Source organism: Vicugna pacos, chromosome 26 (assembly GCF_048564905.1).
Source record: "Vicugna pacos chromosome 26, VicPac4, whole genome shotgun sequence".
NCBI lineage: Eukaryota > Metazoa > Chordata > Mammalia > Artiodactyla > Camelidae > Vicugna > Vicugna pacos.
Window position 1 is genome coordinate 16244559 of NC_133012.1, and position 22671 is coordinate 16267229.

The window sequence follows — 22671 nt, forward strand, 5'->3', positions numbered from 1 at the left end:
TGTCGTCAGAGCTGTGACCCTGGCTGCATCCAGGCCTCCCCAGGGCAATAGGAGGGGCCGAGTTGGTGTCACTGGGTGGACATGGCATGGGGTGGGAAGTGAGCCATCAGCAGCCCAGAGAGGCCCTTGGGGAGCTTTGTGTAAGGAGGAAGCTTGGGGAAGGGGACCCCAGGAAGTGACCTCACTTCCCTGGCAACAGAGCCCAACAGAACTTGGGACCCAGGTCACCAGGCACCCGCTGTGTAGAGAAGGACACTTCTCAACTGACTTGGCTGGTGAACTCAGCTCAGCTCAGACATGTTTTGTTGCATCCCAAGATCCCGAGGTCGCGGCCCCCGGAAAGCCCGCAGCAACGGCCTTTGCCAACAGTGCCGACAGTGGGTCGGGTCTCACCCCAGGCGCCTCTGGCCTTTTGGCCAGAGGGACCGAAAGGTAACACAGGGAGGCCCAGGGCAGGCCCGCCCAGGCCGGGTCACCACTCAGACCCCACCCGGGTGGCCCCACGGCCCCTTCCTGACTGGTGGCGGTGGGGCAGTCATGTTGGGGGGGGGGTCCTGCCTCAAGCAAGAGCAGGCTGAGGAAGGGTCAGAGGCCTGGGGGGCCGATCACGTCCCCAGCCTGGGTCCAAGTGGGCTGGCTGGGATGTGGAGAACCGGGGCAGGGCCCTGCTGCCCGAGGTGGCGCCCATGCCCTAGGGTGTGTCTCTTGCCTCCCGGGTGACTGAGATGACCAAGGTCCCAGTCTGATCTGGCAGCAGAGGGTCGAGTGGGGCAGAAGCAGGAGTGGTCCTGGCCGGGCAGGGCTCTGAGACCTCCGGACCGGGCCGGCTGCCGGTCACTGTCATTGCAGAGCCAGACACCGCAGGATCCGGGGAACCAGGACACTCATGCCACCTCTCCAAGTGAGGGGCTGGTGTGCCACACTGTGGAAGGCCAGCACAGGCTCCAGAAGAGTCTGGGTATGAAGGGCTCCCCACCACCACGGCCTCCTGCCCAGACATCGCCCAGGTCTCTCCCCAGGATCTTGCCCAGGGCTGAGGGGCAGCTCAGCACCCCCGGCTCTGACCTGGAGCACCGTGCCCACCTCCTGGGGATTCAGGTAGAGGACCAGGAGCCCCCCGAAGCAGAGCCCAAAGGTGAGAAGGGCGGGGCCGGTGTGGGTGTGTAGGTGAGGGAGGGCGGAGGGCTGGGCCACACAGGGAGGCATCCCCAAAGTCTGTAGTTGGGACCAGAGCAAAGACTGGCCTCAGACCACCTGTCTGGAAGAATTCAGTCACAGAACAAGTGCCTGTGGGCACTTGCTCAGTGGGAGCTGCCTGCAAAGCTCTGGGAAGATTTCTGTCCTTGAAAAGGCACGTGGAAAGGGAGGCATGTGGGTACCTTTTTCCAGGTTGTGCCTGAGCAGAACCACTAGACTTAAAGCTCTCTCCACGTCCAACAGTTACAGGTCCAGAGCAGGCAGAGGCAGGGGAAGACGCCAGAAAACAAAAACAGGACCACCAGGGTCCAGCACGAGACCGCGAACACCCTCCAGCTGCTCCTGCTGAACATGAAGATCCTGCTGCTCCAGCTGCATATGAAGAGCCTGCCGCTCCTGCTGATCTTGCCACTCCCGAAGAGCCTGCAGCTCCTACTGATCTTGCCGCTCCTGAACAGCCTGCAGCTCCTGAAGAGCCCGCCGCTCCTGAAGCGCCTGCCATTCCTGCTGATCTAGCTGCTCCTGAAGAGCCTGCTGCTCCTGCTCATCTAGCCGCTCCTGAACAGCCTGCAGCTCCTGAAAAGCCTGCAGCTCCTGAAGAGCCTGCCGCTCCTGCTGATCTTGCCACTCCTGAAGAGCCTGCTGCTCCTGCTGCTCTAGCCGCTCCTGAAGAGCCCGCCACTCCTGAAGAACCTGCCGCTCCTGCTGATCTAGCCGCTCCTGAAGAGCCCGCCATTCCTGCTGATCAAGCCGCTCCTGAAGAGCCTGCCGCTTCTGCTGATCTAGCCGCTCCTGAAGAGCCTGCCGCTCCTGAAGAGCCCGCCGATCCTGAAGAGCCTGCTGTTCCTGCTGATCTAGCCACTCCTGAAGCGCCTGCCATTCCTGCTGATCTAGCCACTCCTGAAGAGCCCGCTGCTCCTGCTAATCTAGCCGCTCCTGAACAGCCTGCAGCTCCTGAAGAGCCTGCCGCTCCTGCTGATCTTGCCACTCCTGAAGAGCCTGCCGCTCCTGCTGCTCTAGCCGCTCCTGAAGAGCCCGCCACTCCTGAAGAACCTGCCGCTCCTGCTGATCTAGCCGCTCCTGAAGAGCCTGCCGCTCCTGCTGATCTTGCCACTCCTGAAGACCCTGCAGCTCCTGCTGATCTTGCCACTCCTGAAGAGCCTGCAGCTCCTGCTGATCTTGCCGCTCCTGAAGAGCCCGCTACTCCTGAAGAGCCCGCCGCTCCTGCTGATCTTGCCACTCCTGAAGAGCCTGCAGCTCCTACTGATCTTGCCGCTCCTGAACAGCCTGCAGCTACTGAAGAGCCCGACGCTCCTGAAGAACCTGCCGCTCCTGCAGATCTAGCCGCTCCTGAAGAGCCCGCCATTCCTGCTGATCTAGCCGCTCCTGAAGCGCCTGCCGCTCCTGCTGATCTAGCCACTCCAGAAGAGCCCGCTGCTCCTGATCATCTAGCCGCTCCAGAACAGCCTGCAGCTCTTGAAAAGCCTGCAGCTCCTGAAGAGCCTGCCGCTCCTGCTGCTCTAGCCGCTCCTGAAGAGCCCGCTGCTCCTGCTGATCTAGCCGCTCCTGAAGAGCCCGCCGCTCCTGAAGAGCCCGCCGGTCCTGCTGATCTAGCCGCTCCTGAAGAGCCTGAAGCTCCTGAAGAGCCTGCCGCTCCTGCTGATCTTGCCACCCCTGAAGAGCCTGCAGCTCCTGCTGATCTTGCCGCTCCTGAAGAGCCCGCCGCTCCTGAAGAACCTGCCGTTCCTGCTGATCTAGCCGCTCCTGAAGAGCCTGCCGCTCCTGCTGATCTTGCTGCTCCTGAAAAGCCTGCAGATCCTGCACCTGCACCTGCGCCGCTGGGCAGTGGAGAACCATTTCGGGCATCATCACCCCTTAGGGCTGAGCCCCCTCTGCCCCCTCCTACACCTTCTCCAAAATCCCAACATGTATCCCCTCCCCTACCCGAAGTTGACTTCCCTACCCCTGAATTTGCTTTTGTTTTCTTCTTCTTTAGTTTAGTTTATTTGTTTTACATCATTTATGGCATTCTATAATTTTCCATTTCCCACTTCCTTTAATAAAATACAGATTTTTTCCCTTTTAAACTGCATTTCAGGAACATTAAGTGCATTCCCATGCTGTCCGACCATCACTACCATGTAGTTTTATGCTATTTATGCCCGTGAAGTACATCCCACCACGGCCTCAAACCCCTCATCTGAGGACGGACTGATGCCTGAAATGGTGGGAGATGACAGGTGTGGGCACGTTGCTGGGATCAGAGTTGATCCCAGGGAACCCACTGTATTGATGGGCAGCAGGTTCAGTGTCCAGGTGCTCTGTTCCGGGGAGGGCGGCTAGAGATGTGCAGAGTCCCCTCCCAGCGGTCCCCGTGCCTGTGTTGGGAACTGACCATCAAGGGGGGCCTGGTGAATGAACCGGACGCTAGAAAGGGACACCCCTAACTCCCCCAATTTGGAAGGCGGGGCTCCTTCTCCCTGCTGAGTGATGTGGCAACTGAGAATATCACACCCCCCACGCCCTAGCAGAAACTTCTCCTCTCACAGAGCCCACCCTCCCATGGGTCCCACTTTCCCCTGAACCCAGAGGCAGAGCCCCTCTGCCAGACAAGGGATGGGTAGGAGGGGTGGCTGCAACCTTACGGGAGTGGGCGTGCACCGTGCTTGACCCCTGAGCTCCCAGCTGTGCAGCAGAGGCCCAGGGAGGACTTGCCAGGGAGGGCCGCAGGGCAGGGGCAGGGCTGAGTTCTGCATGAATCCTGACTATGCGGGGGCCGAGGGACCTGGTTTTGAGCCACGTCCTGGGTCTGGGCACGATGCCTTGTGATCCCACAAGGGAGACCTCTCTGCTCTCATTGTTCAGATGGGAAGACTTGAGCCTGCCCACCTGAAGCGACGCCCTGCTTCCCCAATTGGGGAGGAGGCTGAGTTGGACTGGGCCCCACAATCTTCAAGGAAGATTGCTCTCCCCAAGGTTGGCTCTCTGGGTATAAACCTGGGCAAGGGAGTCCTGACTACCCCCTGCGCCTGCTCTGTGCTGGTAACCTCAGTACACAGAAGCCTTGAGTCTCAGTCCACCCAGGAACCAAACGTTCACCCGCCTACAGCAGAGACAACTGAGGCTCAAAGAGGAAGGTCTGCCCTGGAGATGGTGTGGAGGCCCAAGTCTCAGAAGACAGGTGAAGCCAGGGTCTCAAGGATACTGCACAAACAGGACTTCACTCTGAACTGGGAATGTTGTGGAAAGACCCTGGGGGCCAGGGTGGAGGAGATGGGAAGCAGACCAGAGCCCGGGGGAAGGCAGGGAGCCCCAGGAATGCCTCCATGCCCTCGGCACAGGGCAGGGGAGCAGCTCTGAAGATATGACAGCCGAGGCTGCCCAGGGGGCCTTCATCACTACCACTTTGCTCGGATGACCTCAACAGCCCCATGACCACACCCATTTGACAGATGCAGACAGACACCAAGTTAGCCACCAGGCTGACAAGGAGAGGAGCTGGGATCAAATCCAGGATCAGATTCCAAGTGCTCCGCTCGCTGGCCCCAGACTAAGCCTGCCTGCCAAAACCGACCCCAGGGCCTCCCGCCTGGCACTCTATATATACCTCAGTGGGCTCCCCTGCTGAGCCATCCCATCCCATCCCATCACACTGAGACAAAAGCACAGAGGCCTGGGGTCCAGGAGACAGGACTGGTAGCAGGGCCAGGGTGGGCACGTTCTGCCCACCCCCCTTTGCTGCCCCAGCTCAGGTGTCAAGTGGAAGCCTGACTGACGTGGAAACTGGCAGTGGGTGGGAGAGACAGGATGCCCCTTAGTTTCCCTGGCAACTGCTGCAGAACCGAGTCTTTCAGGATAAATTCAAGTTAGGCCTCAGCTGCTGAAACACCCATTATTTCAAGGCTGGTTACCTTGGTGACCCAGGTGGTGAGGACGTGGTGGGAGGAGGGGGTGGAGAGGCCAGGCAGGGGGCCACCGGCTCAGAGGACAGGCTGACCCTCAGACCTAGACATGACCCTGGTCACACACTGAGCCTTGAATTTCATCACAGACTGACCTCGGGTCCTGACACAGGGTGCCTGGCCCTTATCACAGACGAGCCCTGTTCCTGGTCCCAGACCGCCACCTGAGCTTGGCCGCGCAACCACCACGGAGGGACACTCAGCGAGTGGTGACTGCTACTTCTGTTATCATTGCTGTGCCGTTAACGTGCGTCCCACTCACAGCTGACACCTAACGAATGTCATTCAGACTAGCGTAACCGCAATGGGGGACTGTTCGCAAGGACTCCTGGGGCCCACAGTGCTCGGCAGAGGCTCGCAGGACCCCCTCTGCTGGGTGGCCACAGGGCTCCTGGGCTGGGTGGGCTGTGAGGGGGCAGCAGAGGAGTGGGCAAGGCTGGGGGGTGGGCTGCCCCTCCAGGCCCAGAAGGAAGCAGCCATTCTCCCCCGGCTCAACGCCCCCTCTGTCTGGAAGCCTCACTTTCATCTCATTACCTGATAAACTGAGCAAATGTACGGCAGCCAGGCAGCCTTGGCCACCCAGGAGACAGGGCACACGGTCAGGGGGCTCCCAGCCTCCTTCCCACCCTGGCGCCCCAGCCTGCAGGCTATGGCCTCTCTGGCCCACGGGGCCTCAGTCGGCCGGGATGAGGGCCCTGGGAGAGGCCCGCATCCTGCTAGGCCTTCCTGCTTCCTGGGCAGAGCTCTCCCCAGCCCAGCAGGTGAGGCAGCAGAGGCAGTGGGTCCGCCCCTGTCCATTCCTGCCCTGTCCTCGCCCACCAGGCCGGTTCCCCAGGCATCCAGGCCGTACTCCACGACCTGTGAAGTTAGGGCGTGTCCTGGGGCATGGAGTTCCTCCTCAGCCCAGTACATGGATGTGCAAATGAGGACCACAGGGGACAGGACAGCTCTCTGAATTCCCCCACCCAGTCCCCAGTCCCCTCCACCCTAGCCCCCATGGGTCCTGACTTGGGCCATCTGTCCAGAGGCAGGCAAACGCAGAGAAGACTACCATGAGAGGGAGAGGGATACAGAGCTAAGAGGCCAGGAGAGCAGGAGAGCAGCTGCAGAGGTGCAGCCAGGCAGGGACAGAGGTGGAGGACAGGGGACAGTTGCTCAGGCCCAACAAACACTTCCCACTTGAGCCTGCACATTCCTGGGCCTGCACACTGCTGGGCCTGCACAAACCTGGGCCTGCACGAACCTGGGACTCTTGACAGCCGTGCCTGCCCTCTCCTAGGCATTCACACTCCTGGAACTGCACACTCATTGGCCTGCACCCACCTGGAGCTGCACAATCATGAGCCTGCACATACTTGGGCCTGCACCCTGCTGGGCCTGCACATTTCTGGGCCTGCCTTCTCCTGGGCCCGCACAATCCCTCATCTGCACACTCCTGGGCCTGGACATTCCTGGGCCTGCAGAGTACTGGGCCTGTATACTCCTGGGCCTGCACACTCCTGTCTCTGCACACTCCGGGTTCTGCACACCCCTCGGTCTGTATACTCCTGGGCCTGTACACACCTGGGCCTGCACACTCCTCTGTCTGCACACTCCTGGGCCAGCACACCCATGGAACTGCACACTCTGGTGTCTTCACACTCCTGGGCCTGCACGCTCCTGGGCCTTTCCTCACCTGGGCCTGCCCCCAGTTCGGCCCGACCTCTCCTGGACCTGCACACACTTGGGCCTGCACACTCCTGGGCCTGCACACTCCTGTCTCTGCACACTCCGGGGTCTGCACACTCCTCGGTCTGTATACTCCTGGGCCTGTACACTCATGGGCCTGCCGTGGCCTTGGCCTGCACGCTCCTGGTCCTGCACACACCTCTGTCTGCACACTCCTGGGCCTGCATACCCCTGCATCTTCACACTCCTGGGCCTGCACAACCCAGAGCCTGCACAGATCGGGGCCTCTACACACCTGGGCCAGTACACACGTGTGCTTGCTCCCCCCCGTGTCTGCAAACTCCTGGGACTGCACATTCCTGGGTCTGCACACACCTTGGCCTGCACACTCATGGGCCTGTTCCGTCTTGTGTCTGCATACCTCTGGGCCTGCACACTCCAGGGCCTGCACACACCTGGGCCTGCACGAACCTGGGCCTCTTGAATCCTGGGCCTGCCCTTTCCTAGGCCTGCCCACTCCTGTGCCTACACATTCCTGGGCCTGCACACTCCTGGACCTGTACACTCCTGGGCGTGCCCTGGCATGGGCCTGCACACAAATGGGCCTGCACTCTCCAGGGACTGCACCCTCCTGGGCCTGCACACTCCTCTGTCTGCACACTCCTGGGCCTGCCCCAAATTGCCCTGCCCTCTCCTGTGACGGCCCTCACAAGTCCTGCACACTCCTAGGCCTGCACACTCGTGTACCTCCTCCCTCCTGTGCCTGCACACTCCTGGCCATGTACACTCATGGGCCTGCCCTCTGCATGGCGTGCACGGTCCTAGGACTCCCCATTCCTGCGCCTGGACACCCTTGGGCCTGCCCTCTCCTGGGCCTGCACACTCTGGGGCCTGCCCTCACCTGGTTCTGCACACTACTGGGACTGTACACCCCTGGACCTGTACACTGCTGTGCCTTCCCTGGTCTGGGCCTTCCCTGGCCTGGGCCTGAAAACTACTGGGCCTGAAAACTGCTGGAACTGCACACTCATTGGCCTGCAAACTCCAGGACCTGCACAATCTTGGGCTTGAACACACCTGGGCCTGTATACTCCTGGGCCTGCACACTCCTGTCTCTGCACACTGTGGTGTTTGCACACGCCTGGGCCTGCACGAACGTGGGCCTGTACACTCCTGGGCCTGCACACACCTGAGTCTGCACACTCCGGGGTCTGCACACTCCTCGGTCTGTATACTCCTGGGTTGTACACTCCTGGGCCTGACCTGGCCTGGGCCTGCACGCTCCTGGGCCTGCACACTCCTCTGTCTGCACACTTCTGGGCATGCACAACCCTAGACCCTACACTCCTGGGCCTGCGCATCCCAGAGCCTGAACACACCTGGGCCTCTATACTCCTGGGCCACTACTCTCATGTGCCTGCTCCGCCCCGTGTCTACACACTCCTGGCACTGCACAGTCCTGGACCTGCACACTCCTGGGCCTGCCCTGGCCTGGGCCTGCACACTAATGGGCCTACACACACCTAGGAATGCACCCTCCTGGGCCTGCACACTCCTCTGTCTGCACACTCGTGGGCCTTCCCTGGTCTGGGCCTTCCCTGGCCTGGGCCTGCAAACTACTGGGCCTGCAAACTCCTGGAACTGCACACTCATTGGCCTGCACACTCCAGGACCTGCACAATCTTGGGCTTGAACACACCTAGGCCTGTATACTCCTGGACCTGCACACTCCTGTCTTGCACACTCTGGTGTTTGCACACGCCTGGGCCTGCACGAACTTTGGCCTGTACACACCTGGGCCTGCACACTCCTGTATCTGCTCACTTCTGAGACTGCATACACCTGGGCCTGCAAACTCCTGGGCCTGTACACTCCTGGGCCTGAACACTCCTGGACCTGTACACTCCTGGGCATGCCCTGGCCTGGGCCTGCACACTAATGGTGCTACACCCACCTAGGAATGCACACTCATGGGCCTGCACACTCCTGGGCCTGCCGACTCCTGAGCCTGCATTCTCCTGGTCCTTTCCTCGCCTGGGCCACCACCTATTAGGCCCGCCCTCTCTTTGACGTGCACACGCTTGGGCCTGCTCACTCCTCTGTCTGCACACCCCTGCGCCTTGACACCCCTGGACCTGCACACTCCGGGGCCTGCGCATCCCATGGCCTGCACACACCTGGGCCTCTACACTCCTGGGCCAGTACAGTCATGTGCCTGTTCCGCCCCGTGTCTGCACACTCTTGGGACCGCACAGTCCTGGCTATGCACACTCCTTGGCCTGCAGACTCCTAGGCCTGTTCGACTTCTGTCTGCACACCTCTGGGCCTGCACACTACAGGGCCTGCACATACCTGGGCCTGCACGAACCTGGGCCTCTTCACTGCTGGTCCTGCCCTCTCCTAGGCCTGCACACTCCTGGAACTGTACACTCATGGGCCTGCACACTCCTGGACCTGAACAATCTTGAGCCTGCACAATCCTGGGCCTGTACGCTCCTGGGCCTGCACACTCCTGTGCCTGCCCTCTCTTGGCCCTGCACTCTCCTTGGCCTGCACACTCCTGGCCTGTTCCCTCCTGTGCCGGCACACTCCTGGGACTGCACACTCCTGGGCCTGCCCTGGCCTGGGCCTGCACCCTCCTCTGTCTGCACACTCCTGGGACTGCACAGCCCTGAGCCTGTACACTCCTGGACCTGCACACTTCTGTCTCTGCACACTCTGGTGTCTGCACACTCCTGGACATGCACACTCCTGGGCCTGTACACTCCTAGGCCTGCCTTATCCTGGCCCTGGACACTCTTCTGTCTGCACACTCCTGGGGCTGCACACTCTTGGGCCTGCACACTCCTGGACCTGTACAATCCTGGGCCTTCCCTGGTCTGGGTCTTCCCTGGCCTGGTCCTGCACACTAATGGGCCTGAACACTCCTGGTCCTGTACACACCTCGGCCTGCACCCTACTGGTCCTGCACACTCCTCTGTTTGCACACACATGGAACTGCACACCCCTTGGCCTGCACACTCCCAGACCTGCACAATCTTGAGCCTGCACAATCCTGGGCCTGTACACTCCTGGGCCTACACACCCCCAGGCCTGCACACTGCTGGGCCTGCTCACTCCTGAGCCTCCCTTCTCCTGGGCCTGCACAATCCCTCATCTGCACACTCCTAGGCCTGCACACCCTTGGGCCTGCACACTCCTGGGCCTGCACACTCCTGTCTCTGCACACTCCGGGGACTGCACAGTCCTCGGTCTGTATACTCCTGGGCCTGTACACTCCTGGGCCTGCCGTGGCCTGGGCCTGCACACTCCTCAGCCTGCACACTCCTCTGTCTGCACACTCCTGGGCCTGCACACACCTGGGCAGGCACACTCCAGGGCCCTCTGACACCTGTGCCTGCACACTCTTGGGCCTGTCTTCTCCTGGGCCCGCATGAACCTGGGCCTCTTCACTGCTGGTCCTGCCCTCTCCTAAGCCTGCACACTCCTGGAACTGCACACTCATGGGCCTGCAGACTCCTGGACCTGCACAATCTTGAGCCTGCACCATCCTGGGCCTGTACGCTCCTGGGCCTGCACACTCCTGTGCCTGCCCTCTCTTGGCCCTGCACTCTCCTGTGCCTGCACACTCCTGGGCCTGCTCCCACCTATGCCTGCACCCTCCTAGGCCTGTTCCCACGTGTGCCGGCACACTCCTGGGACTGCACACTCCTGGGCCTGCACACTCCTGTGCCTGCCCTCTCTTGGCCCTGCACTCTCCTTGGCCTGCACACTCCTGGCCTGTTCCCTCCTGTGCCTGCACACTCCTGGGCCTGCTCCCACCTATGCCTGCACACTCCTAGGCCTGTTCCCACGTGTGCCGGCACACTCCTGGGACTGCACACTCCTGGGCCTGCCCTGGCCTGGGCCTGCACCCTCCTCTGTCTGCACACTCCTGGGACTGCACAGCCCTGAGCCTGTACACTCCTGGACCTGCACACTTCTGTCTCTGCACACTCTGGTGTCTGCACACTCCTGGGCCTGTACACTCCTAGGCCTGCCCTATCCTGGCCCTGGACACTCTTCTGTCTGCACACTCCTGGGGCTGCACACTCCTGGGCCTGCACACCCCTGGGCATGCCCTCTCCTGGGCCTGCAAACTCCTGGGCCTGCACACTCCTCTGTCTGCACACTCCGGGGCCTTCCCTCTCCTGGGCCTGCCCCCAGTTCGGCTGGCACTCTCCTGGAGCTGCACACTCCTGGGCCTGACCTATCGTACGCCTGCACAGTCCTGGATCTGCACACTTCTGGACCTGCTCCCTCCTGTGCCATCACCCTTCTGGAACTGCACATTGGGCGCCTGCACACTCCTGTGCCTGACACACCTGGGCCTGCACGCTCCTCGGCCTGCACACTCCTCTTGTCTGCACACTCCTCTTGTCTGCACACTCCTGGGCCTGTTCCGTCTTGTGTCTTCACACCTCTCGGCCTGCGCACTCCAGGGCCTGAACACACCTGGGCCTGCACGAACCTGGGCCTGTTCACTCCTGGGCCTGCCCTCTCCTTGGCCGGCACGAACCTGGGCCTAAACACCCCTGGGCCTGCCCTGGCCTGGGCCTGCACACTAATGGGGCTGCACACACCTAGGAATGCACCCACCTGGGCCTACACACTCTTCTGTCTGTACACTCCTGGGCCTGCACACTCCTGGGCATGCACACTCCTCTGTCTGCACACTCCTCGGCCTACACACTCCTAGGCCTGCACACTCCTGGGCCTGCTGACCCCTGTGTCTGCACACTCTTGGGCCTGCACACACCTGGACCTGTACCATCCTGGGCCTTCCCTGGACTGGGTCTTCCCTGGCCTGGGCCTGCACACTACTGGGCCCGCACACTTCTGCAACTGCACACTCATCGGCCTGCAAAGGCACGACCTGCACAATATTGGGCCTGAACACACATAGGCCTTTATCCTCCTGGATCTGCACACTCCTGGGCCTGCACACTGCTGGACCTGCACAGCACTGGGCCTAAACACACCTGGGCCTGCACACTCCTTCTCTGCACACTCCTATCTCTGCACACTCTGGTGTCTACACACTCCAGGGCCTGCACGAACCTAGGCCTGCTCCCTCCTGTGCCTGCATACTCCTGGGCCTGCTCCCACCTGTGCCTGCACACTCCTAGCCCTGTTCCCACCTGTGCTGGCACATTCCTGGGACTGCACACTTCTGCGCCTGCACACTTTTGGGCCTGCACACCCCTGGGCCTGCACACTCCTGGACCTGTACACTCCTGGGCCTTCCCTGGTCTGGGCATTCCCTGGCCTGGGCCTGCAAACTCCTGGGCCTATACATACCTGGGCCTGCACACTCCTGTACCTGTACACACCTGGGCCTGCCCTGGCCTGGGACTGCACACTAATGGGGCTGCACACACCTAGGAATGCACCCCCCTGGGCCTGCACACTCCTCTGTCTGCACACTCCTGGGCCTGCATAACCCTGGATCTGCACACTCCTGGGCCTGCGCATCCCAGAGCATGCACAGATCTGGGCCTCTACACACCTGGGCCAGTACACACGTGTGCTTGCTCCCCCCCGTGTCTGCAAACTCCTGGGACTGCACATTCCTGGGTCTGCAACACCTTGGCTTGCACACTCATGGGCCTGTTCCGTCTTGTGTCTGCATACCTGTGGGCCTGCACACCCCAGGGCCTGCACACACCTGGGCCTGCACGAACGTGGGCCTCTTGAATCCTGGGCCTGCCCTTTCCTAGGCCTGCCCACACCTGTGCCTACACATTCCTGGGCCTGCACACTCCTGGACCTGTACACTCCTGGGCGTACCCTGGCATGCGCCTGCACACTAATGGGCCTGCACTCTCCAGGGACTGCACCCTCCTGGGCCTGCACACTCCTCTGTCTGCACACTCCTGGGCCTGCCCCAAATTGCCCTGCCCTCTCCTGTGACGGCCCTCACAAGTCCTGCACACTCCTAGGCCTGCACACTCGTGTACCTCCTCCCTCCTGTGCCTGCACACTCCTGGCCATGTACACTCATGGGCCTGCCCTCTGCATGGCGTGCACGGTCCTAGGACTCCCCATTCCTGCGCCTAGACACCCTAGGGCCTGCCCTCTCCTGGGCCTGCACACTCTGGGGCCTGCCCTCACCTGGTTCTGCACACTACTGGGACTGTACACCCCTGGACCTGTACACTGCTGTGCCTTCCCTGGTCTGGGTCTTCCCTGGTTTGGGCCTGAAAACTACTGGGCCTGAAAACTGCTGGAACTGCACACTCATTGGCCTGTAAACTCCAGGACCTGCACAACCTTGGGCTTGAACACACCTGGGCCTGTATACTCCTGGGCCTGCACACTCCTGTCTCTGCCCACTGTGGTGTTAGCACACGCCTGGGCCTGCAAGAACGTGGGCCTGTACACTCCTGGGCCTGCACACACCTGACTTTGCACACTCCGGGGTCTGCACACTCCTCGGTCTGTATACTCCTGGGTTGTACACTCCTGGGCCTGACCTGGCCTGGGCCTGCACGCTCCTGGGCCTGCACACTCCTCTGTCTGCACACTTCTGGGCATGCACAACCCTAGACCCTACACTCCTGGGCCTGCGCATCCCAGAGCCTGAACACACCTGGGCCTCTATACTCCTGGGCCACTACTCTCATGTGCCTGCTCCGCCCCGTGTCTACACACTCCTGGCACTGCACAGTCCTGGACCTGCACACCCCTGGGCCTGCCCTGGCCTGGGCCTGAACACTAATGGGCCTACACACACCTAGGAATGCACCCTCCTGGGCCTGCACACTCCTCTGTCTGCACACTCGTGGGCCTTCCCTGGTCTGGGCCTTCTCTGGCCTGGGCCTGCAAACTATTGGGCCTGCAAACTCCTGGAACTGCACACTCATTGGCCTGCACACTCCAGGACCTGCACAATCTTGGGCTTGAACACACCTAGGCCTGTATACTCCTGGACCTGCCCACTCCTGTCTCTGCACACTCTGGAGTTTGCACACGCCTGGGGCTGCAGGAACCTGGGCCTGTACACACCTGGGCCTGCACACTCCTTTATCTGCTCACTCCTGAGACTGCATACACCTGGGCCTGCACATTCCTGTATCTGCTCACTCCTGAGACTGCATACACCTGGGCCTGCACATTCCTGTATCTGCACACTCCTCTGTCTGCACACTCCTGGGCCTTCACACACCTGGACCCGCACACTCCTGGGCCTGCGCATCCCAGAGCCTGCACACACCTGGGCCTCTACACTCCTGGGCCAGTACAGTCGTGTGCCTGTTCCGCCCCGTGTCTGCACACTCTTGGGACCGCACAGTCCTGGCTATGCACACTCCTTGGCCTGCAGACTCCTAGGCCTGTTCGACTTCTGTCTGCACACCTCTGGGCCTGCACACTACAGTGCCTGCACATACCTGGGCCTGCACGAACCTGGGCCTCTTCACTGCAGGTCCTGCCCTCTCCTAGGCCTGCACACTCCTGGAACTGCACACTCATGGGCCTGCCGTCTCCTGGGCCTGCACACCCCTGTCTCTGCACACTCCGGGGACTGCACACTCCTCGCTCTGTATACTCCTGGGCCTTTACACTCCTGGGCCTGCCGTGGCCTGGGCCTGCACGCTCCTGGGCCTGCACTCTCCTCTGTCTGCACACTCCTGGGCCTTCACACCCCTGGACCTGCACACTCCTGGGCCTGCGCATCCCAGAGCCTGCACACACTTTAGCCTCTACACTCCTGGGCCAGTACATTCGTGTGACTGCTCCGCCCCGTGTCTGCACACTCCTGGGACTGCACAGTCCTGGCTATGCACACTTCTTGGCCTGCAGACTCCTGGGGTTGTTCGACTTGTGTCTGCACACCTCTGGGCCTGCACACTCCAGGACCTGCAAATCCTGGGCCTGCACACAACTGGGCCTGCACACTACTGGGACTCCACACTCTCTGTCTGCACTCTCCTGGGCCTGCACACACCTGGGCCAGCACACTCCAGGGCCTGCTGACTCCTGTGTCTGCACACTCTTGGGCCTGCCTTCTCCTGAGCCCGCACAATCCCTCGTCTGCACACTCCTGGGCCGCACGCTCCTGGGCTTTTCCTCGCCTGGGCCTGCCCCCAGTTCAGCCCGCCCTCTCCTGGACCTGCACTCTCCTTGGCCTGCACACTCCTGGGCTTGCACACTCCTGGACCTGCACACTACTGGGCCTGCTGAATCCTGTGTCTGCCCACTCCTGCGTCTGCACACTCGTGTGCCTCCTCCCTCCTGTGCCTGAACACTCCTAGGCATGCACACACCTGGGCCTGCCCTCTCTTGGCCCTGCACTCTCCTTGGCCTGCACACTCCTGGCCTGTTCCCTCCTGCGCCTGAACACCCTTAGGCCTCCCCTACCTGGTTCTGCACACTCCTGGGTTGCACACTCCTGGGCCTGCTCCCACCTATGCCTGCACACTCCTAGGCCTGTTGCCACGTGTGCCGGCACACTCCTGGGACTGCACACTCCTGGGCTTGCCATGGCCTGGGCCTGCACCCTCCACTCTCTGCACACTCCTGGGACTGCTCAGGCCTGAGCCTGTACACTCCTGGGCCTGCACACTTCTGTCTCTGCACACTCTGGTGTCTGCACACTCCTGGACATGCACACTCCTGGGCCTGTACTCTCCTAGGCCTGCCCTGGCCTGGGCCTGCACCCTACTGAGCCTGCACACTCCTCTGTATGCACACTCCTGGGCCTGCACACTACTGGGCCTGCACACTCCTGGGCCTCCTCCCACCTATGCCTGCACACTCCTAGGCCTGTTCCCACCTGTGCCAGCAATCTCCTGGGCCTACACACTCCTGCACCTGCACAGTCCTGTGTCTGCATAACCCTGGGCAAGCACACTCTGGGCCTGCACACCCCTGGCCATGCCCTATCCCGGGCCAGCCCCCACTTCGCCCGACCCTCTCATGGACCTGCACACTCCAGGGTCTGCTCACATCTGTCCCTGCACACTCCTGGGCCGGCCCTCTCCAGTGTCTCCACACTCCTGGGCCCGCACACTCCTGGGCCTGCATACTCCTGGACCTGCCCTGTCCCTGGCACCAGCCTCCTTCACCCCAACGGTGCCACTCACACGGCTGTGGCGTCTAGCCAGGAGCCCCCAACCGAAACCCCTCCCGAGGGACCCCCTTGCCGGTCCCCAGGGAAGCAGCGGGGCTCCTCTTACCTGCGAGGCGGAGACGTAGTCCAGCTGCAGCCTGACGTCCAGCTGCCGGGCGTGCAGGGCCAGCGTGCATGAGGACAGCAGGATGGCCGTGATCGGCTGGAAGCTGCCCCCGGAGCCACTACCGCCCCTTGGGGAAGAGGAGGAGGAAAATCCACGTCAGTGCCAAGAACACAGGACCCGTCCACAGAGGGCCCCTCAGGTGTGACAACCCCAGAGGCGCCCGCAGCCGACCTGGGCTGAGAGCCACTTCTCTCGCGGAAGCTCAAGGACCTATGCTGAGCCTCCCTCTCCCTCCCTAAAGAGGGAAAACCCAGAGGTTTTCTAACTTTGCACTCACTGTCCATGTATCAGCCATGTCTAGTTTACCTCCCCAGCACGGCAGACCCCCTCCCTGCCTTCCCCACCCCCTGCAGGCGGCTCTCGGGGGCTGGGGGGGGCGCCCTTCCTCCCTGAGGCCAGCCCTGCTGGGGCAGCAGGTGTAATAGAAAAGACCAGATCTGACTGCCTATTAGATCTGTTCTTTTTCCTTTAACCCTCTGCTGTTTTCCAGGCTGTCTTACCAGCTCTGCACCTTTTGGAAATCAATGTTGCCTTCAGCCTGAAATTGACAGAAGAGCCTGTTCTCAAGGCTCTCAGCCTTCAGGATAAAACCTCTTTTGCTCTCCCATACACACAAGCAGCTGCAGAACAGAAAGTAACATTTGTTTTGTTAGAGGTTTTACAGGGGCCCCATGAGCTGACCCACAACTGCAAAAACAAAGAATTCCTGCACCAAGGACTTTGCACCAACCACCCACAAGCCCTCTCCTTTTTAGCGTAAAAGGAGCCTGAATTCTCACTCGGAGAAGGTGGCTCTCCAGGACATTAGCCTGCCATCTTCTCGGTCAGCTGGCTTTCCAAATCAACTCACTATTCTTTACCCCGACACCGCGTCTCCCGATTTCTTGGCCTGTCGTGCGACTTGCGGAATGAGTGTGGACTTGGAAACACAGGGAAGGAAAGCCAAGTCAGGACTCTCACCCTCTGCCTCTGCTCAGAATACCACCAACGGGTTGCTGGGACAGTGGACGGAAAACTGAGGCTGCAACACGACCATGAGCACTGGGCCTGGGTGGGAGAGATGGCGGGTGCTGTCCGAAGCGCACCCGGCCTCCTTCCGAGTCACATCACACCCACGTCCCCAGACCCAGGGAGGCCTGGAGCCCCACACAGCAGAGCGCCTCCAAACCTGCAGATGCCCAGTGACCGGTCCACTGTGCACCCTCTGGCGCCCTCCTCCCCGCTCCTCCTCCTTCTGCCCCGCTGGCTCAGCCCTGGTCCCACCACATCCTCACCCAGGGCCAGCACTGCTGCAGGAACACCCTCGGCAGGCCGCCCAGCCTCACGCCCTCAGGTCCGCACACCTGGTTGGTGCAGCTCTGCCCCTTTCCAGCCCTCACCACCGACTCTCCAACCGCCTGCTCTCCCGCCCTCCGCCCCCAGTCCTACAGAGCGCCTCCTCTGGTCACGGCATCCTGCCCTCCAGGGTCGACAGGGCCTGCACAATCCTGGGCCTGCACACAACTGGGCCTGCACACTCCTGGACCTGCGCACTCCTGGACCTACGCACACCTGGGCCTGCAGGAACCTGGGCCTGTACACTCCCGGGCCCGTTCCGTATTGTATCTGCACACTTCTGGGCCTGCACGCTCCTGGACCTGCGCACACCTGGGCCTGCACGAACTTTGGCCTGTACACTCCTGTATCTGCTCACTCTTGTGACTGCATACTCCTGGGCCTGTACAACCCTGGGCCTTCTCTCTCCTGGGCCTGCCCCAGTTCGGCCGGCACTCTCCTGGAGCTGCACACTCCTGGGCCTGACCTATCGTACGCCTGCACAGTCCTGGATCTGCACACTTCTGGACCTGCTCCCTCCTGTGCCATCACCCTTCTGGGACTGCACACTTGTGCGCCTGCACACCCCTGTGCCTGACACACCTGGGCCTGCACGCTCCTCGGCCTGCACACTCCTCTTGTCTGCACACTCCTGGGCCTCACCTATCCTACGCCTGCACAGTCCTGGATCTGCACACTTCTGGGCCTGCTCCCTCCTGTGCCATCACACTTCTGGGACTGCACACTTGTGCGCCTGCACACTCCTGTGCCTGACACACCTGGGCCCGTACGCTCCTGGGCCTGTACACTCCTGGGCCAGCCCTGGCCTGGGCCTGAATACTAATGGGCCTGCACACTCCTGGGACTGTACCCTCCTGGGCCAGCACACTCCTCTGTCTGCACACTCCTGGGCCTGCACAACCCAGAGCCTGCACACACCTGGGCTGAACACTCCTGTGCCAGTACACTCGTGTGCCTGCTCCCTCCCGTGTCTGCACATTCCTGGGCCTGTACAGTCCTGGGTCTGCACACTCTTTGGCCTGCACACTCCTTGGCCTGTTCCGTATTGTGTCTGCACACTACTGGGTCGGCACACCCTAGAGCCTGCACACTCCTGGACTTGTACACTCCTGGGCCTGCCCTGGCCTGGGCCTGCACACTAATAGGCCTGACACTCCTGGGAATGCACACTCCTGGGCCTGCACACTCCTCTGTCTGCACACTCCTGGGCCTGCCCCATTTGGCCCTGCCCTCTCCTGTGACGGCCCTCACCTGTCCTGCACACACCTGGGCCTGAACACTACAGGCCCTGCACACATCTGGCCCTCTACCCTCCAGGGCCTGCCTTCTACTGGGACCGAACAATCCCTCGTCTGCACACTCCTGGGGCCTGCACGCTCCTGGGCCTTTCCGTGCCTGGGCCTGCCCCCAATTCGGCTGGCCCTCTCCTGGACCTGCACACTCTTGGGCCTGCACACTCCTGGGACTGCACACTCCTGGGACTGCACTCTCCTTGGCCTGCACACTCTTGGGCCTTCTTCCTCCCGTGCCTGCACACTCATAGGCCTGTTCCAACCTGTGCCGGCACACCTCTGGGTCTGCACACTACTGTGATGCATACTCCTGGGCCTGCACACTCCTGGACTTGTACACTCCTGGGCCTGCCCACTAATGGGCCTGCACACTCCTGGAAATGTACCATCCTGGGCCTGCACACTCCTCTGTCTGCACACTCCTAGGCCTGCACACTCCTGGGCCTGCACATCCCAGAGCCTGCACACACCTGGGCCTCTACACTCCTGGGCCAGTACACTCGAGTACCTGCTCTACCCCGTGTTTGCACACCCCTGAGACTGCACAGTCCCAGGTCTGCACACTCTTTGGCCTGCACACTCCTAGGCCTGTTCCGTCTTGTGTCTGCAGACCTCTGGGGCTGCACACTCCAGGGCCTACACACACCTGGGCCTGCACGAATCTGGGCCTGTTCACTCCTGGGCCTGCACACTCCTGTCTCTGCACACTCCTGGCCTTGGATACTCCTGGGACAGTACACTCCTGGGACTGACCTGCCCTGGGCCTGCACTCTCCTGGCCCTGGACAAGCTTCTGTCTGCACACACCTGGGGCTGCACACTCCTGGGCCTGCACACTCCTGGGCCTGCCCTCTCCTGGGCCTACACTCTCCTTGGCCTGCACACTCCTGGGCCTGCTCCCTCCTGTGCCGGCACACTCCTGGGCCTACTCCCACTTGTGCCTGCACACTCCTAGGCCTGTTCCCACCTGTGCCGGCACACTCCTGGGACTACACACTCCTATGTCTGCACACCCCTGGGCCTGCACACTCCTGGACCTGTACACTCTTGGGCCTGCACAATAATGGGCCTGCACACTCCTGGAAATGCACCCTCCTGGGCCTGCACACTCCTCTGTCTGCACACTACTAGGCCTGCACACTCCAGGGCCTGCTGACTTCTGTGTCTGCACACTCTTGGGCCTGCCTTCTCCTGGGCCCGCACAATCCCTCGTCTGCACACTCCTGGGCCTGTACGTTCCTGGGCCTTTCCTCGCCTGGGCCGCCCCCAATTAGACCCGCCCTCTCCTTGACCTGCACACTCCTGGGCCTGCACACTCCTGGGCCTGCACACTCCTGGGCATGCCCTCTCTTCGGCCTGTACACTCCTGGACCTGCACACTCCTGGACTTGTACACACCTGGGCCTGCCCTGGCCTGGGCCTGCACACTAATGGGCCTGAACACTCCTGTGCCTGCACACTCCTGGGCCTTTCCTTGCCTGCACCTGCCCCCAATTTGGCAGAACCCGGTCCCAGTATCCATCCAACCTGCAGGGGACTGTGTGGGAATCACACAAGGATGTGTGACCAGAAGGCAAAAAAAAAGCAGGGAGCCACTGTGGGGCAGCGCACCCTAGAGGCCTAGATGGGGCACTGGGCCTGAATCTGACATGACAGAACGACCTAGGAGGTCGCATGCCAGAATGGACGATATCAGAGTTGTGTTTAATTTCAACCCGCCGACAGGGAGCTGGGAAGCAGGCGGCAAGGAGGGTGACTTTCCCCAGATCCCAGGGCAGACCCCGGCCTGTGTGGGGTGTGCCCTGCTCCCCACAAGCCCTCTGTGGGGCCCTTCCTTTGCTGAGTCTGTGCATGAGCTCCCTGTGATGCCAGCCCGCAGAGGTGACAGGTGCAGTAGGTGTTTGTGGTTCTAGAGACATGATGGCTTTCCTAGGAAGCAGGGTCCTGAATGATCCCCACTGGGCCAATGGGGGATTGGGGAGACCCTGAGAAGCAGGTGGCTTGTCCAGGGTGACAGCACTGCTGGCGGGGGAGCCGGGTCTGAACCCAGCTGTGTCGTCAGAGCTGTGACCCTGGCTGCATCCAGGCCTCCCCAGGGCAATAGGAGGGGCCGAGTTGGTGTCACTGGGTGGACATGGCATGGGGTGGGAAGTGAGCCATCAGCAGCCCAGAGAGGCCCTTGGGGAGCTTTGTGTAAGGAGGAAGCTTGGGGAAGGGGACCCCAGGAAGTGACCTCACTTCCCTGGCAACAGAGCCCAACAGAACTTGGGACCCAGGTCACCAGGCACCCGCTGTGTAGAGAAGGACACTTCTCAACTGACTTGGCTGGTGAACTCAGCTCAGCTCAGACATGTTTTGTTGCATCCCAAGATCCCGAGGTCGCGGCCCCCGGAAAGCCCGCAGCAACGGCCTTTGCCAACAGTGCCGACAGTGGGTCGGGTCTCACCCCAGGCGCCTCTGGCCTTTTGGCCAGAGGGACCGAAAGGTAACACAGGGAGGCCCAGGGCAGGCCCGCCCAGGCCGGGTCACCACTCAGACCCCACCCGGGTGGCCCCACGGCCCCTTCCTGACTGGTGGCGGTGGGGCAGTCATGTTGGGGGGGGGTCCTGCCTCAAGCAAGAGCAGGCTGAGGAAGGGTCAGAGGCCTGGGGGGCCGATCACGTCCCCAGCCTGGGTCCAAGTGGGCTGGCTGGGATGTGGAGAACCGGGGCAGGGCCCTGCTGCCCGAGGTGGCGCCCATGCCCTAGGGTGTGTCTCTTGCCTCCCGGGTGACTGAGATGACCAAGGTCCCAGTCTGATCTGGCAGCAGAGGGTCGAGTGGGGCAGAAGCAGGAGTGGTCCTGGCCGGGCAGGGCTCTGAGACCTCCGGACCGGGCCGGCTGCCGGTCACTGTCATTGCAGAGCCAGACACCGCAGGATCCGGGGAACCAGGACACTCATGCCACCTCTCCAAGTGAGGGGCTGGTGTGCCACACTGTGGAAGGCCAGCACAGGCTCCAGAAGAGTCTGGGTATGAAGGGCTCCCCACCACCACGGCCTCCTGCCCAGACATCGCCCAGGTCTCTCCCCAGGATCTTGCCCAGGGCTGAGGGGCAGCTCAGCACCCCCGGCTCTGACCTGGAGCACCGTGCCCACCTCCTGGGGATTCAGGTAGAGGACCAGGAGCCCCCCGAAGCAGAGCCCAAAGGTGAGAAGGGCGGGGCCGGTGTGGGTGTGTAGGTGAGGGAGGGCGGAGGGCTGGGCCACACAGGGAGGCATCCCCAAAGTCTGTAGTTGGGACCAGAGCAAAGACTGGCCTCAGACCACCTGTCTGGAAGAATTCAGTCACAGAACAAGTGCCTGTGGGCACTTGCTCAGTGGGAGCTGCCTGCAAAGCTCTGGGAAGATTTCTGTCCTTGAAAAGGCACGTGGAAAGGGAGGCATGTGGGTACCTTTTTCCAGGTTGTGCCTGAGCAGAACCACTAGACTTAAAGCTCTCTCCACGTCCAACAGTTACAGGTCCAGAGCAGGCAGAGGCAGGGGAAGACGCCAGAAAACAAAAACAGGACCACCAGGGTCCAGCACGAGACCGCGAACACCCTCCAGCTGCTCCTGCTGAACATGAAGATCCTGCTGCTCCAGCTGCATATGAAGAGCCTGCCGCTCCTGCTGATCTTGCCACTCCCGAAGAGCCTGCAGCTCCTACTGATCTTGCCGCTCCTGAACAGCCTGCAGCTCCTGAAGAGCCCGCCGCTCCTGAAGCGCCTGCCATTCCTGCTGATCTAGCTGCTCCTGAAGAGCCTGCTGCTCCTGCTCATCTAGCCGCTCCTGAACAGCCTGCAGCTCCTGAAAAGCCTGCAGCTCCTGAAGAGCCTGCCGCTCCTGCTGATCTTGCCACTCCTGAAGAGCCTGCTGCTCCTGCTGCTCTAGCCGCTCCTGAAGAGCCGGCCACTCCTGAAGA

The 22671-nt window shown here is 61.7% G+C and overlaps 2 protein-coding genes across 2 annotated transcripts; one reads left to right on the top strand and one right to left on the bottom strand.

Annotated features, from left to right (window-relative positions):
* Positions 1–1374: 1374 nt before the first annotated feature.
* LOC140689556 (uncharacterized) lies at positions 1375–22341 on the bottom strand. The gene is made up of 6 exons (XM_072950599.1): positions 22163–22341; positions 17066–17152; positions 16606–16725; positions 16046–16172; positions 2521–3035; positions 1375–1998 (listed from the first exon to the last, which is right to left on the bottom strand). Exons 4-6 carry the CDS (start codon positions 16113–16115, stop codon positions 1630–1632), a joined length of 954 nt encoding a protein of 317 aa, XP_072806700.1. The 5' UTR covers positions 16116–16172; positions 16606–16725; positions 17066–17152; positions 22163–22341; the 3' UTR covers positions 1375–1629.
* On the top strand, positions 17130–19537 carry LOC140689555 (uncharacterized). The gene is made up of 2 exons (XM_072950598.1): positions 17130–18459; positions 19097–19537. The coding sequence occupies exons 1-2, from the start codon at positions 17140–17142 to the stop codon at positions 19268–19270; spliced, it is 1494 nt and encodes a 497-aa protein (XP_072806699.1). The 5' UTR covers positions 17130–17139; the 3' UTR covers positions 19271–19537.
* Positions 22342–22671: the final 330 nt, after the last annotated feature.